Below are 16,234 nucleotides of genomic sequence, written 5' to 3' on the forward strand. Positions count from 1 at the left end.
TGACATAAAACAACAGGGGAACTATTTAGCCACTGAATGCTAGAATTTAAGGAATCGTTCCTTTCTCCCCACCCCCAAAAAAACATGACTATCCTTTAACTATCCGGTGCTCTGAAAAGCACTGAAAGATTCCTTCTCTGGCACAAAGAGTGTGTTGCTACCCTTGTAGGAAGGCATGGAGAACCACCCGAAGTGCACAGATAAATCTTCTTCGAAAGTAGATGATGCAAGACTAGAAGTACATGTCAATGTGTACACATGTGTGCACATGGCTCAGTACAAACATGCAGCAGAACATGAGTAGAACCTTGAGGTGTCAGCATGGGACTGCATTACTTCACGCTAAAGGAAGAGAATGCCAGTTCTGAACACTCCCCGCAGGCCTTAAAAATTAGCGTAATAGGGTGAGATTCTATTCCCATTGTGGTGTAGTGGTTAAGAGCGGTGGACTCGTAATCTGGGGAACCGGGTTCACTTCCCTGCTCCTCCACATGCAGCTGCTGGGTGACCTTGGGCTAGTCACACTTCTCTGAAGTCTCTCAGCCCCACTCACCTCACAGAGTGTTTGTTGTGGGGGAGGAAGGGAAAGGAGAATGTTAGCCGCTTTGAGACTTGTAAGGGGGTGGGCTTACAGGAAACAGCCACCCATCCAATCCAGCTCTTCTAATGGCTCAGACAACAGCGGTAGGACAGGAGACAGGAAGGAGGAAGTGAGCGGAGGGGGGCAGGGCTCAGGCAGCATACAAGAGCTCTACCTGCAGCCTGTGATATCAGCAAGGAAGGAGGGGCCAGCAGAGAGTTCCAGCGGGGAAACAGCAGAGGGGCGTACTTTCAAATTCTCCCCGGAACTGAGGCGATCAGCGGCTCGCAAACGCAGGGGGAGGAGCTTTGGGGCCCCCAAACTACTCTGCTGGGAGAGGAGCTGAAAAGCGCCATTGGGAGAATCTGATAGTACTGAGTAGACATGTTTTCATGAAGCTCTTGCCTTGTAAATAGCTTTCACAATAAAAGCACTAAAGACAAGATGGTTTGGAGTGTCGTTGCTTGAGGGTAGCCAGCAACCACCCTGCACAAGACTCTTTCGGGTAGTGATGAAGCAGGATATCAAATCCAAACTCTTCTTCCTCTTCTTCCCGGTTATCTTGGTCCATTATTATTTTCCTTCATGCAGTATTTCCCCCCCCTAACTACACACACGAGCTTTAAAAACAGTGGCATCCCCACCTACAGCCTGAAGTGACACAGTCCTATCACACCTCACTTGTTGGACTGGTCATGTTGTGCAGGTGCCTGATTATTGTCTTCCGAAGCAATTACTCTATTCCAAACTTTAAAATTAGAGACACGCCCTTACCTTGCGTTCTCTCGGCCGTGACTTTAGAAAAGAGCGACACTTGGGAGACTGCAACAAAGGGAAGGCCCAGGACTTGTAGGAAAACACCCACCACCATCTCTGTAAGGAGGATGGCAAAGGTACCTAGGAGGAAGCAAAGCACACGGGACTTGGTGAGGAGGAGGAGCGAGGTGGTGGAGAGCAACAGGGGATGATCTGTACGTGCGAGTGGACCACTGAGGGGGAAAGGCATTTCCTCCCATCCTCTCCAGTGCAAGGTTTTCGATGGAGCCCACTTAACACACGGGGGGGGTCTTACCTTCCAAGTCCCGGACTGTAGAATCCGGGACCGGCAGCCGTGTGACACCGGAAGTTGCGTCGACATAACTTCCGGTGCCGCTTTGCCCTTCTATGGGCACCAAAAATGGCCGCCGCTGGCTTCAAAAGTAGCTTCTACGCATGACTGGAAGTGCGTCGACGCAACTTCCGGTGTCGCCCCGCCCATCTATGGGCACCAAAAATGGCCTCCGCCGACACCGGAAGTCGTGTCTACGCACTTCCGGTCATGCGTAGATGCGACTTTTGAAGCCGGCAGCGGCCATTTTTTGTGCCCATAGAAGGGCAAATCAGAAAGAAAAAAATGGCCGCCGGCAGGAGAAAATAATGGAGAAAAACGGGAGACGAAGTGATACGGGGGAGCACCGGGAAAAGGTAAGTACAAACGGGGGTTTCCCAGGGAAAACGGGGTACTTGGCAGCTATGGGGGGGGGTCAGCTTGTACGCACATGCCCATCCCTTGTCTGTGTGAACAGACACACTGGAGAAAACAAGGAGGTGTCCGACATGATTGTCATAAGATCTGCAATTCACATATGCACAGCATGATCACGTTCATGCTGCAGCCATGCGCCGCACAGGGAAAGGTGAACCGGTGCTTGGGCTGTGTCTGAACAGGCCTTGCACCAAAGCAACCTTGTGGCCTCTTGAATGGTGAGGTCCAACATCGGGCACAGCCATTGCATTCAAAGCCGCACGGGCAAGACTTAAACCTATGGATTTTGCATCAGAGGATGCCCGTTCACCTCCCAGTGTCAGGTGCATGAAACAAAGAACAAAGCCACACGGTTGGTGAACGGAAGGCTAAGGTTACCTGTATTTTTACACCTCCAGGGCAGATGGAATTACATCTGCCTCTCTCACACAAGTAAAGGGGTTTTATGCCCTCCCCAAAGCCCACATTAAAGATTTGAGGCCGTCAAGTCGTGCACCCACAGCAGTGGCTAGAGGAAGAATGATTGCTGCGAGGAGCACAAAGAGAAGAAATGCCATGGTGCACCTGCAGCAGCCCCCTCCCTCTGCCCCAGCTGCAACAAAGCATGTCTCTCCCATATCAGCCTCTACAGCCACAGCAGGCACTGTAAATCTCCAACGGTTTGACCTCACCCCCAAAGGCACACTTCTCCATTGTCTCCAGGGACAGGTGGATGCCAGCAGAGAGGGTGGGGAGGCACAAAGAGATACAAATTGGTTACCCCAACAAATAAACACATGTTTTACCATGTTGTGGTTGGCGGCCAATGATTTAGATCCGGGATGGGGAACCCTTTTCGTCCCAAGGGCTGCATTCCCTTTCGGGTAGGCTTCTGAGGGCCAGATAGTAGTGGTGGGTGGGGCCAGAGGCAAAAGTGGGTGGAGCAACTAAAGTGAATTTTACCATTGTACAATAATCTGGTTTCTAAGCAGGAAGCATTTCAGCAGGGGCAGTGAGGGATGTCGGGTTTGGGCCCAAGGAGAGTTTCAAGGTCCAGACAAAGACCTGGAGGGCAGCGCTGGGCTCCCAGGTCCACAGCCATAGAATCAGCATTGTAGAGGTGGAAGGGACCAATCCCCAGCAAAGCAGGAATCTCAACACTCCTGGCTCTGGGACCACTTCTTATTGCTCTCCCAGTTCATTTCAGCTGCAGCTTTTCCCAACTGCAGCATGGGAACTGGGAATTTTGTCAGAGCTGGCTTCCGCTTCGTATAGGCATGGGGCCGACCAAGAGCAGGACACCAGTTTCACAAAGAGGATCAACAGGACCATGGAAGGTCCTTGGCTGCGTCTTGTCAGGAGCTCAGCAACGTTACCTCGGGGCCGTACTAGGAAGAACAGGCACCAAGCACAGGCTATGTTGCAGATGACCAGGCCAAGGACCAAGAGGACACGGTCAGACAGGCGAGTGCTCAGGCAGCGCACCAGGAAGAAGCCAGCAATGACCTGAAGGCAGGGGGAGAGAAGATGGTCATTTTGAGCATCATAGTCTTCTCACTTGACTAGACATCAACGGTGCAATCCTATGCATTTCTACTGAGAAGGAGGCTGCGCACCTTAATGACTTAACACAGGGGTTCCCAACAAAATTTTCTCGAGGACCCCTCATCGAGCCGCTATTGTGACAAGGACCCCCATTAATTCCTAATCCTAAAATTAAAAAGTGAGAGCCAAATTAAGAGTCTTTTTATATTTTATATTTATACGTTTTTTACAGTTACAACAGAGTACTCCATCAGTATACAGTAAGTTTTAATTTTCAGTTCTTAATGAGATGAGTTAAATCTGTCCTTTGAGTCCATTATTTCTGAAATATTAGGTTCCAAACTTGAAACTTTCACTCTGAAATCCGACTGCATGTCGAGCCGATTCCTATATTTGTTTTTCATGAAACACATGGAAGAAAATGCTTGCTTTGTTTACAAAACTACTGTTTTGCAAAGAGGCAGCGCGCGCCAGGGAGGAGGGAGGGGAATGGAGAAGACAGGGTACCTGCGCAGTAGCGCACAAATGAAGCCGACGGGTGCAAAGCATCTTGGGGAGGTGAGCGTTAGTAGAATGCTACTGCTCTTTGCAAAACAGTAGTGTTTGTAAAGCACCACCTAACGGCATACAGCAGAACTACTGCCTCTATCTAATTCTAGTTTTGCACTAGACTCTGCTCATGCAGGAAGCGGCCAAAACAAAAATATGTTATCATACGAAATATATTTAATATATTTTTTATTCTAATAGCATCTTGCGGACCCCTCTGGCATAGCTCGCGGACCCCTGGGGGTCCCCGGACCACCTGTTGGGAACCACTGACTTAACATATACAGCAGAACCATCATTTTCAATACAACCTTCACCCCCAGGCCTTGCAAATCAAGAACTATAGTTGATGATCTGATAGTCTTTACTTGGACCGCATTATTTTAACTCATGTCCCACAACTCCTAACAACTTCTATGCTATAGGGTTTTTTTACAAAAAAAAATCTTTTAATTTTCCTTCGTTGTTCTCTCTGTTTTATAAAGTGAAGTAATAACTTAAAAAATCATTTAATATAAAATAATGAACAGTACTTTACCATGACATATTGCAACATTTCTTATTGAAAATCCTTATTCCATTGTATTAGGTCTAATGATTTGCTTGGCATAATTCCAATTATTGTATTATTATTATTATTATTATTATTATTATTATTATTATTATTATTATTATGCCACTCATCTGACTGGGTTGCCCCAGCCACTCCCAACAAAAATAGTAAAAACACAATAAAACAACAAAAACTCCTTATTCTTTCATTTTTCTGTTACTCTTTCCAGGTAATTTTTTCCTTAGTTTGCACTTATCCTGGTTTTAAATTCTTGATAGCCTGATGTTATATGAGTCAGAATATTTTTTCCCATACTAAAAATTCCTGTAAAAATACGTTTTTAAAAAGGGACAACCATGAGCATCTTAAATTTGGTTGGAAATGGATTGTTGTCAACCAAAACCCAGCATTATATAACCCTGGATTAAAAGTCAAGCTGTCTTCAAGGGCAGACCCACACACAGCAGTCAAGAGGTGCATACACCGCCCACAAAAATAGCCAAGCCTTAGTTATCAGTTTACCAGACACTTGGTGAAAATGAATCATGGCAGGGAGTGGGAGATCTCTGAAAGTAGGGATGAAGAACTGGATCTGGCTGATGGACTGGATTCCCAATACCTTACTCCCATAGAATCATAGAGTTGGAAGAGACCACAAGGGCCATCCAGTCCAACCCCCTGCCAAGCAGGAAACACCATCAAAGCATTCTTGACATATGCCTGTCAAGCCTCTGCTTAAAGACCTCCAAAGAAGTAGACTCCACCACACTCCTTGGCAGCAAATTCCACTGCCGAACAGCTCTTACTGTCAGGAAGTTCTTCCTAATGTTTAGGTGGAATCTTCTGTCTTGTAGTTTGAATCGATTGCTCCGTGTCCGCTTCTCTGGAGCAGCAGAAAACAACCTTTCTCCCTCTTCTATATGACATCCTTTAATATATTTGAACATGGCTATCATATCACCCCTTAACCTTCTCTTCTCCAGGCTAAACATACCCAGCTCCCTAAGTCGTTCCTCATAAGGCATTGTCTCCAGGCCTTTGACCATTTTGGTTGCCCTCTTCTGGACACGTTCCAGCTTGTCAGTATCCTTCTTGAACTGTGGTGCCCAGAACTGGACACAGTACTCCAGGTGAGGTCTGACCAGAGCGGAATACAGTGGTACTATTACTTCCCTTGATCTAGATGCTATACTCCTTTTGTGGTCTACCAAGACTCCTAGATCCTTTTCACATGTATGGCTCTCAAGCCAGGTGTCTCCCATCCTGTATTTGTGCCTTTCATTTTTTATTGCCCAAGTTTTTGCCTCCCGTTAGCCAACTTTGGCAATGTCATAATGATGACAATTTTGCCAGGGGCTAAAGGAGGTTGCCATAACCAGCCTGTCAATCAACAGTAACTGCAATAAAGCCTGCAATAGACCCAGATGCCAACTTTGCTGCCACATACACCCAGACAACACCATTACTGGCCCCAACAACATCCAACATACCATCTCAGGACTATTTAATTGCTCATCTTCTAACATTGTGTATGCCATCAAATGCCAACAGTGCCCTTCAGCTCTCTATATTGGACAAACAGGCCAAACCCTACGCCAAAGGATAAATCCAAAAAAAGGATAAATGTACATAAATCTGACATCAGGAACGACAAGACATATAGGAGAACACTTCAATCTCCCAGGACATTCTATACAAGATCTCAAAGAAGCTGTTTTATTACAGAAAAGTTTCAGAAACAGACTGGAAAGAGAAGTTTCTGAATTGGAACTCATTACCAAGCTTAAAACCATGGAACCACCTGGGATGAACAAAGACATTGGATTCTTATCTCATTATGCATGATCAAGCTTTCTTTAGCGCCTCAGCCCTTGCTATTTCCCCGCAGTACCAACTGCAGTCATCAGCAGTCGTTAACAGCCCTCAACAGGTTTACTACTCCTATGAGCCCATCACCCATTCCCATCACCCCCAACCCCCACCCTCTGAATATACATAAGGTTCTGGTGGATTCTGTTTCAGTGTATCTGAAGAAGTGTGCATGCACACGAAAGCTCATACCAAAATAAAAACTTAGTTGATCTTTAAGGTGCTACTGAAGGAATTTTTTTTATTTTGTTAGGATTTTAGCTATCCTTAGCTGCTGCAGCAAGTACTGTTAGGTTTGGTGTAAATCACATGAGTGTCTGAGAGAGTGTGAGAACGGAAGTCTATCTTATCTCTTCCGCCTAAGGGTTGTTATTGTATGTTAGTTTCACTTCTGCCGTGTCGCAGTTCTGTACTGTTGGCTGGAGAACACAGACATGAGTTATGGAGTCTCTGTATATAATCTGTAAATAAACATAGTTTAGATCTATGGATGTTTCTTATTGCTGCATCATGCTAGAAGACTTGTATGCTCTTCTCATATGAGGAGGGTCGCATATTACTGGCACTCTGGACTGAAGGGACATGCCACCCAGAGAGGGCCTCCCGGGAATCGCTCAGGGGTCTTGGAGTCCAGCGTCTCCCAGAGAGCGTCATCCCGACAGTAACAGCACCTACCTTCCTTTGAAGCTGCTCTTCCAGGACCTATTTGTACTGGGAAGGCACCTTCAAAGGTATAAGCACCAATCAGGACTGCCATACCTCAAGGACTGCCTCTCCCCATATATGACCCGTCCCAAACTCTGCATTCACTATCTGAGGCCCTTCTTCATGTGCCTCCCCCACGAGAGGTCCGGAGGTCAGCAACACGAGAACGGGGCCTTTTCTGCAGTGGCTCCCCGTTTGTGGAATGCTCTTCCCAGGGAGGCTCACCTGGCGCCTTCATTATATATATTTTAGGTGCCAGTCAAAAATGTTCCTCTTCTATCAGGCCTCTGGCTGATTAATATCCTACAGCCTTTTAAATGTATCTGTGGGAAGCGGGAGGGTTATTGTTTTGCCTTGGCTTGGTTTAATTGTTTTATTGTGTTTTATCTTGGATTTTATTCTGTGAACTGCCCTGAGATGTTCTGATGAAGGCTGGTATATGAATTTAATGACTAAATGAATAAAATCAGCTGTCACGGGGACCCCTTCAAAGTCCTTTTGGAGGAAGAGGCTTGAAGCCAAACAGCTTTCCCCAAACAGAGAAAATGTGTCCTCTTTGCTACATTGAGTTTCCAGTGATTAGGACACTAGATACTAGCTTCCCTCTCTAGTATCACTAACCAGGTGAGTAATCAGGGCAGGATACCTCCTCCCACGCCACCCTGAGACAGGAAAGGGGTGGCTTGTGCTATATAACCTTATCACATTTTCTCTCAAAGTTAACAGTTTGCATAGAGTTTAAAAGCCTGACTAACCTGTTTAACCAGCGGCAACAGTGGGAGAAATTGGGCGGGGAGCACGCTTACATGCAAATATACACACCACAGAAAGTGACATCCCCCTCAAAAACAACCTTCAGTTCTGAAGAAGTCAGACAAGGTCACATTTTAAGGTGGGGGGAAGAGGGTACCCAGAGGGATTCTCTCACCTCGGTCCCTCTCCTGAGGGCTCTTTGCCACAGGGCTTGGCACTCACCTCCACACCGCAGAGGAAATACATGATGCTGTTCTCCAGCTCCCCAAAATTCAAGAACTTCTGGGTGATTGGGGTCACCATCGTCTAGAGGAAGAAAACATACGTGAGCATCCAGGAGCATAGGGGAAACCAATGCTCACCTTTACGTTCCAACACCACACTAAACGGCCTCTACCCAGTATACCTGAAGGAGCGCCTCCACCCCCATCGTTCAGCCCGGACACTGAGGTCCAACTCCGAGGGCCTTCTGGCGGTTCCCTCACTGCGAGAAGTGAGGCTACAGGGAACCAGGCACAGGGCCTTCTCGGTAGTGGCGCCCGCCCTGTAGAACGCCCTCCCATCAGGGGCCAAGGAAATAAACAACTATCTGATTTTAGAAGACATCTGAAGGCAGCCCTGCTTAGGGAAGTTTTTACTGTTTGATTTTTTTTATCGTGTTTTTAATGTTCTGTTGGGAGCCACCCAGAGTGGCTGGGAAAACCAAGCCAGATGGGTGAGGCATAAATAAATTACTACTACTACTACTTAAGAGACGTAGGAAATGGGGATCTGGGAGATGGCTCCTAAGATGAGGTGCCCCCTCGCCACACAGGTAGACCTAAGATCTTCAATGTACAGCTTTCGTCATCTGATGAAGACGCTCCCCTTTTCTCTGGCCTTCGACGCCTCTAGATTAGGACCCACCCTATTCTTTGGCCCACATTGCTTGGCACCGATTTTAATTTCGTGTTACAAATTGCTGGAAATGCAGCCAGGAGGACTTGAGGTGCAGGGCGGGGAACAAAACAAATACTAAAAACAAAGACGTAGTGAGAAATAATTGGCACTTCCCAAAGGGATAATATCGGTGTGAGAACCAGCCAGGAAGGGAGGGGGAGAATCTATACAATGAGCATGGGTGTGGTCAGGGATTTGCCTGAGCATGCAACGCATCAAAAATGCCACCTACCTCTAGGGCGGTTTGGTTGAAGAGTGTAATGAACTGGGCAGTCAGCAGAACCACCACCTCTTCCCTCAGGTACTCTGCAATCACAAATCTTGTTGAGGCACAAAAGAGCCAAAACAATGCTGACTGGGGCATTATTTCATTTCACTTTTAATCTGTATACCGCCTTTTTATGTTACTAGACCACAAGGTGGTTCACAAGCTGAAGAAGCAACAAAGATTGCACACCTCACAACAATCTAATCCGATACCAACAAAAAAAAGTCACAACTTTAAAATAAACTAGCCTAACTTTAAAATAAACAACTAATATCAAATGAAACATCCATTAGAATGTAATAGTTAACAATAAAGTTAAATATCAGCAAATAGTAATTAAACAGTTTACACTTAACAATAAAGCACTAATAAACCGTAATCAATAAAAAATAATGGCAAGTCACAATGCATAAAATACCATGAAACATGCAAAGCCAGGTAAAAGGATCAAATTGAGAAACAAGGACATGTACAATTATTATTTTTAAATAAACTTGACTTTAACCTTAACTTTGCTCCTGCCTGCCTCCCATTTTGTCCTTTCCTTGGAAGATGCTCTGTTCTCAAGGCCCTCTTCTGCCACGAGAGCTACTACCGGTATGTCCCCACCAGAACATTTGGAAATTGGTTGGGTTGTTTTATGAGATGGTGATGAGGAAAAGAGTTGAGGCAGCATCCTCCAGCATGCCAACTGTCTGGACCTGCAGACCAGTAAAGGTAGGCTCAGCTCTAGCCTTCTCCATGGGCCTTCTTGTAGGGCAAGCTTTGGATCAGAGATGGAGAACTTCAGGTCCAGGGATCAGATGTAGCCAAGGACCTGGGCCCCGGGGCTCTCCCCGAAGCCATGTGTCTTGCTTTGTAATGTTTAATGTTTTATTATGTTTTTATATGTGCTGAAAGCTGCCCTGAGTGGCTGGGGAAACCCAGTCAGATGAGTGAGGTACAAATAAAATTATTATTATTATTATTATTATTATTATTATTATTATTATTACAGTGGTGCCTCGCTTAACGAATGCCCTGCTTAATGAAATTTCCGCTTAACGAAAGGATTTTTCGAGCGGAGGTTGCCTCGCTAGACGAATTCGTTTTGTGAAAAATTCGTCTAGCGAATCGCGGTTTCCCATAGGAATGCATTGAAATGGGCAAAAAAATAAATCAAAAAAATTTCAATGCATTCCTATTGGGATTCACTAGACGAATTTTTCGTTATAAGAAAAGACCTGTGGAACGAATTAAATTCGTCTAGCGAGGCACCACTGTATTATTATTATTATTAGCACCTGCAGTGAAGGCAGAGAGAGGATAGACGCCAGTCTATATAATAATATAATAATAATAATTTATTATTTATACCCCACCCATCTGGCTGGGTTTCCCCAGCCACTCTGGGCGACTTCCAACAGAAAAATGAAATAAAATAATCTATTAAACATTAAAAAGCCTCCCTAAACAGGGCTGCTGCAGAAAGGTAAAAGGCCCACCCATTGCTCCTCCCACTTTTGCCTCTGGCCCTGTCCACCACTGCCAGGTGGCCCCTGCGGGGCTGCCAGGAAGGGAATGTGGCCCCTTGTCTTTGATGGCCCCATACCCACCACAGAAGAGAGCTCACCTGTCATGGAGCTGAAATCATAGGAGGGAGTCTTCTCCAGAGAGGCTTCTTCATCAGCCAAGTGTCCATTGGGCACATAGCGACCCTCGTCGCCTGACACAGCTTCCCGGCGCTCCGCGGAAGTGCTGCCGTAGCTGCTGCTCTCCGCTGCCTCCTCGTGTTGCACAAGAGGCTTCTCCTCCTCCTCCTCCTCTTCCACAGCATCCCGCACAGCTGCCGCCGGGGACTTCGAGGAGTCTCCCAACGGCGGTGGCAGCAGGTCGTAGTACAGCGTCGCAACAATGATCTGCAGAAGCAGCCACACCATGCACATGAAGAGCTGAAGAAGCGGAGGAGAGAAAAAACTGAGCATGAGTGCATCGTCCAGAGCATTCTTTTATTTATTTGTTAAATTTATGTGCTACCCGTCATCGGAGGAGACAAGGGTGGTTTGCTGCAACAACAAGTCCCCCCCCCTTATTTGTAATGTACATAATATCTTTTTTCTGTTTGGTTTTCTATTTCTTGTTTCTTCTTTTGTGCACTTGTAATTCCGTACTTTTTATGGACTCGGCTACATTAGTAAAGAAACACTGATTTGAATGCACTATAAACATGCAACACCAGATGGGGCCAGAGAGCAGAAAATTTTAAAGCACAATTTTCCATAGAGATTTTTTTCTTTTTGTTATAACAATCTAGTTTCTGACTTATTTATAGCGTTGTCATCCGTCCGTCCCCCCATGTCTAGATCCACCCTTTTTGCAATAAGGAATATATATATATATTAAAAGGGCATGGGGACTTATAGCCAGCCTGCTGGATCATGCCATTAGTCCAGCATCCTGTTCTCACAGTGGCTGACCTGATGCTTGTGGGAAACGAATAAGCAGAATCTGAGCACAAGAACACTCTCCTCTCCTGTGCTTTCCGGCAACTGGAATACTGCTTCAGAAGCATGGCTGCCTCCAACTGTGGAAGCAGAGCAAAGCCATCGATAGCCCTCTCTCCTCTTCCATGAATTTCTCTAATCCTCTCTTGAAGCCATCCAGGTTGGTGGCCATCACTGCTTCCTGCAGGACTGACTGCCATAGTTTCAGCTATGCGCTGCGTGAAGAACTAATTTCATTTATCTGCCCTGAAACTTCTCACATTCAGCTTCTTTGAATGAGCCCCCGTTCTAGTGTTAGGAGAGAGGGAGAAAAACGTCTCAGTATCCACTTTCTCTGTGCCACGTATAATTTTGCAAACTTCTGGATCGAACAATATTAAGGAGAAAAGATACTGATAACTCGTTTGCTAACAGTTCAAGACTAGAAGGACACTTCCACAAAGTCTATTACAAACTCGGTTTTTAAAAGCCTTATTTATAACTGCATCAGAATAAATGGACTCACTAAGTCTGGATTCTCAGAGGGGAAGCGGACCTGTTGGACTTAGCAGCTGTCTGGCGATTATTTTTGCACCTTATTTAAAGACGCAGTCAGCACATTCCATCCAAATATGATTTCATCTGGTGCTGTTTTTGATTATATGAGTCTTTGATCCCCTGTTTCTGTCTTATGCTGGAATACTGCCACTTTACCTCTTTTGTACAAGCTCTTTCTGATTTTTATATTTTTTAAATCTTTCATCTCTTTACTCGATACCTGACCAGGCTCAAATGCTTTTCTTTTTCTCTTTTGTTGAATTCTCGCAATGCTCTGTCAGCCTTGTTACACATTTAATGAAATAATAATTTAAAAGTTGAATAGTTGGGGGAGCTTGCCTCATCCATGGGATCAAATGCACCAGGCTGGATTATACATTTGTTGTTTAGTCATGTCCGACTCTTCGTGACCCCATGGACCATAACACACCAGGCACTCCTGTCTTGCACTGCCTCCCGCAGTTTGGTCAAACTCATGTTCGTAGCTTCAAGAACACTGTCCAACCATCTCATTCTCTGTCGTCCCCTTCTCCTAGTGCCCTCAGTCTTTCCCAGCATCAGGGTCTTTTCCAGGGAGTCTTCTCTTCTCATGAGGTGGCCAAAGTATTGGAGCCTCAGCTTCAGGATCTGTGCTTCCAGTGAGCACTCAGGGCTGATTTCCTTCAGAATGGATAGGTTTGATCTTCTTACAGTCCATGGGACTCTCAAGAGTCTCCTCCAGCACCACAATTCAAAAGCATCCATTCATAGTTGCTTATACATAGTTGCTAACAAATTGCTTCTACTCACCCCAGGCGATGTGAACTTGTCAACCACGAAGGGCCCCACCTGGAAGTTACAGAGGCGCAGGAACAGGTTACAAGCTGGCCCTGGGGGGCAAACGTGGCAAGTCAGGTGTCTGAAAGCAGCATGGCAGCAACGTACAAAAGCTTAGAATCTTAGAACTGTAGAGTTGGAAGGGACGTGCAAGGCTGTCTCATACAGGAATCGAACCTGCAATTTTGGCGTTATCAGCACCACGCTCTAACCAACTGAGCCACGCAGGCTGCAACCTCCATGTTCAGCTTGTTGCGGCATAACCTGCCCCACCCACAATTCTCAGTAGCAGCAATCCTTTCAAGCAGAGGCGCAGGTTGCTGATAGAGATTTGGCTGGCCACTGTGAGACCAGGATGCTGGCTGAGATGGACCACTGGGCCTGACCAAGCAGGGTCTTCGGATGTTCCTTTACACTTCTGGCTGTGGAAGAGGGGCTCCTCCTCTCCTCTGCAGCCAGATCAGAAACACAACTACCTTTTAGAAGGTTGGAAACTTTTATCTGCTTATTTACAAGGCTGAGACACATACTGGGAGAAAGAGATTTTGTGCTAGCCACCAGACAATGGCTTTTTTCACCTGCCTTGCCCAACCCTCCAGACCTAGGAGTCTTTCCCAGACCATGACTTAGGAACAGCAGAAGCAGCTGGGAAGAGAGGATGAGAGTTCAGGAATTCTTATTATTTTAAAAAAAAACTTTTATACATTGTGTGTCTTTGCTTTTAAATTTGAATTGTTATTTTGTGCGTGGTTACTTTTATAGATTATAGTTTAGAAATTATTGATTGTAATTAAGAGTGCATTTCTGTTTAATAATTATTTGCTGGTATTTAATTTTATTGTGTACTATTATATTCTAGTGGATGATTGAGTATTACTTTATTTGCTGTAACTTGTTTATTTTAATGTTACATTTTAACGATGACATTTCTGCACTGGATCACACTGCTATAAGGTGTGCAAACTTTGTTGTTCCTTCGGCTTGTGAGCTGCCTTGTGTATAGCAATATAGAAAGGTGGTATACAAATAAAAAATGAAATGAAACGAAATGAAATGAAATGCTGCTTTTCCATGCAGAGGCACTTGCTACATCATCACATCAAGGAACCGGGTCTGCAAACAAGCCCAAATAAGCCTTCATTTGTACTGCGCCTTTTTAAAAAAACCTACACCTTTCTCCCTCTCTGTGTGTGGATTTCAAATTGCAACGTTTGCACTGCACCCAACTTTGTTCCTCTTCCAGCTTCCACACTGGAATAACTGGAATAATTAAGTTACAGGTAGGTAGCCGTGTTGGTCTGAGTCGAAACAAAATAAAAAAAATTCCTTCAGTAGCACCTTAAAGACCAACTAAGTTTTTATTTTGGTATGAGCTTTCGTGTGCATGATGAAGTGTGCATGCACACGAAAGCTCATACCAAAATAAAAACTTAGTTGGTCTTTAAGGTGCTACTGAAGGAAATTTTTTATTTGGAATATTTAATAAATGGTTAAGCAGGTAAGGGCTGCGGATTATGTCTCCCGCTTGCTCCATATGAAACAAAGCAAGCATGTTATGCCATACCAAGCAGTTAACCTGCATGTTCTTGTTCATCAGAGCATCAGAAGAGACCTACTGGATCAGGTTAAAGACCTCTGTCTCAGCATCCTGCTCTCACCGTTGCCAGCCACATGCCGACGAGAAGTGCCCAAACAGGACCCGAGAGCAAGAGAACTCTCCGCACATGTGAATTCCAGCAACTAGGATTCAGAGACATGCTCTCCCTGATAACAGAGGCAGCTCTGCCACGGTAGACATTAACCCTTGATTGTCACATCCTCTGTGTGTTCCGTCTTCTCCGTGGCAATTGCAGACCGAACAAATGGTCTTAATTGGAAAATTGGTCCACAAATGGACTGATCTCTCTCTACCTTTGCTTTCCACCTGAGCCCCAACATACATCCAGGGAGGTATGGTAATAACAAAAAGCCTCGAGGGGGGGGGATGCATAGCCAGGGCAGGATGAAGACCTTTTAGAGGACCTGAGGTTTTGGTGCCCCAAAACATATCTAATTCAAAATATAAATAACAATAAACCACAGAACAAAATTTGATTTGTCGAAATGAAACGAAACCCACAGCAAGATGGGAAATGATGTTTGGCTTTGTATACTGTACTTCCACCTTATTTATATTTGGGGGGAAATTCTCTCCTTTTCTTAATTGATCAAATCCTCAAAACTAATCTTACATAACACATCAGCTTCTATACTTAGTAGAGATAAGGCACCCAACCTGCCTCGTTGCATATTTCCTCTGTTGGGATTTTTAATAGACTTCCACTGAGAAAATGAACGCTCAGCTGAGCAATTTGTAGCCATCAATGTTAAAAACCTGGCAATGGAAAAATTCCTGTGGTGCCCCAACCCCCCACTTCCCTTGGTGCCCTAAGCATGTGCTTATTTTGCTTAATGGTTAACCCAGCCCTTTTCATAGCAGACAGGAAGGTTTTTAGAGGGGTGGGACAGAGGAAATCAGCCTTACCAATGAGTAGCCCGACCTGCCGGCACGCCATGACAGCCGCAAACACCGTGGCACGCTCCTGGAACGTGGTTGTTCGGGTGAGGTAGCCAAAGATGGAAGCTCCTGCCCCCGTCCCCACACCTGCAGGGGAGGGCCAAGCACAAAGAGTCAGAGGGAGGGGGGAACAGAGGCCAGAGGCCATCCTGGCTATAAGTCCTGGAAGACCTGCTCCCTGCCTTGCACAGCTTTTTCCACCTGGCCTGGGAAGGCACGTCCTGGACTGACTCCAACTACAAAAAAAATAAGGCTGCTGCACAGAATCTTAGGCTGGAATATTGCTTGTGGGTGCTTGTGGCTGTTAATTTTTGTATCTTTATTTTTAAATCTTATTGTGACTTGTGGGTAAATGATTATCAGATTGGTTGTGTACTGTTTGATGCGCTTCATTTATCGTTTATGACCGCTTTTGTTCCGCAGTGGTATCTTGGTTGTCAAACTTAATCCGTGCCAGGAGTCTGGTTCGAAAACCAAGGGACAGCTTCTGATTGGCTGCAGGAGCTTCCTGCACTCAATTGGAAGTCGTGGAAGGCACGTCGGACGTTGGGACTTCCAAAAAACCTTTGCAAACCG

General features: G+C 45.5%; 1 protein-coding gene across 3 annotated transcripts in view; it reads right to left on the reverse strand.

The window, feature by feature from the left end:
• Nucleotides 1–16,234, reverse strand: part of LOC118093869 (major facilitator superfamily domain-containing protein 8) — a 29,664-nt gene that overhangs the window by 7,169 nt on the left and 6,261 nt on the right. For all 3 annotated transcript variants that reach the window (XR_004693701.3, XR_015949920.1, XM_035133649.3), the window contains exons 4-10: nt 15,626–15,745; nt 13,075–13,154; nt 10,878–11,196; nt 9,230–9,303; nt 8,281–8,364; nt 3,461–3,590; nt 1,355–1,477 (exon numbers count right to left, since the gene is read on the reverse strand). Coding sequence is in view for 1 of the 3 variants with exons in the window: in XM_035133649.3 (XP_034989540.2) it covers nt 1,355–1,477; nt 3,461–3,590; nt 8,281–8,364; nt 9,230–9,303; nt 10,878–11,196; nt 13,075–13,154; nt 15,626–15,745 (930 nt within the window). In the remaining 2 variants the exon portion in view is untranslated. The remainder of the gene's footprint in view (nt 1–1,354; nt 1,478–3,460; nt 3,591–8,280; nt 8,365–9,229; nt 9,304–10,877; nt 11,197–13,074; nt 13,155–15,625; nt 15,746–16,234) is intronic.

Source organism: Zootoca vivipara, chromosome 5 (genome assembly GCF_965207765.1).
Source record: "Zootoca vivipara chromosome 5, rZooViv2.hap1.1, whole genome shotgun sequence".
Lineage (NCBI taxonomy): Eukaryota > Metazoa > Chordata > Lepidosauria > Squamata > Lacertidae > Zootoca > Zootoca vivipara.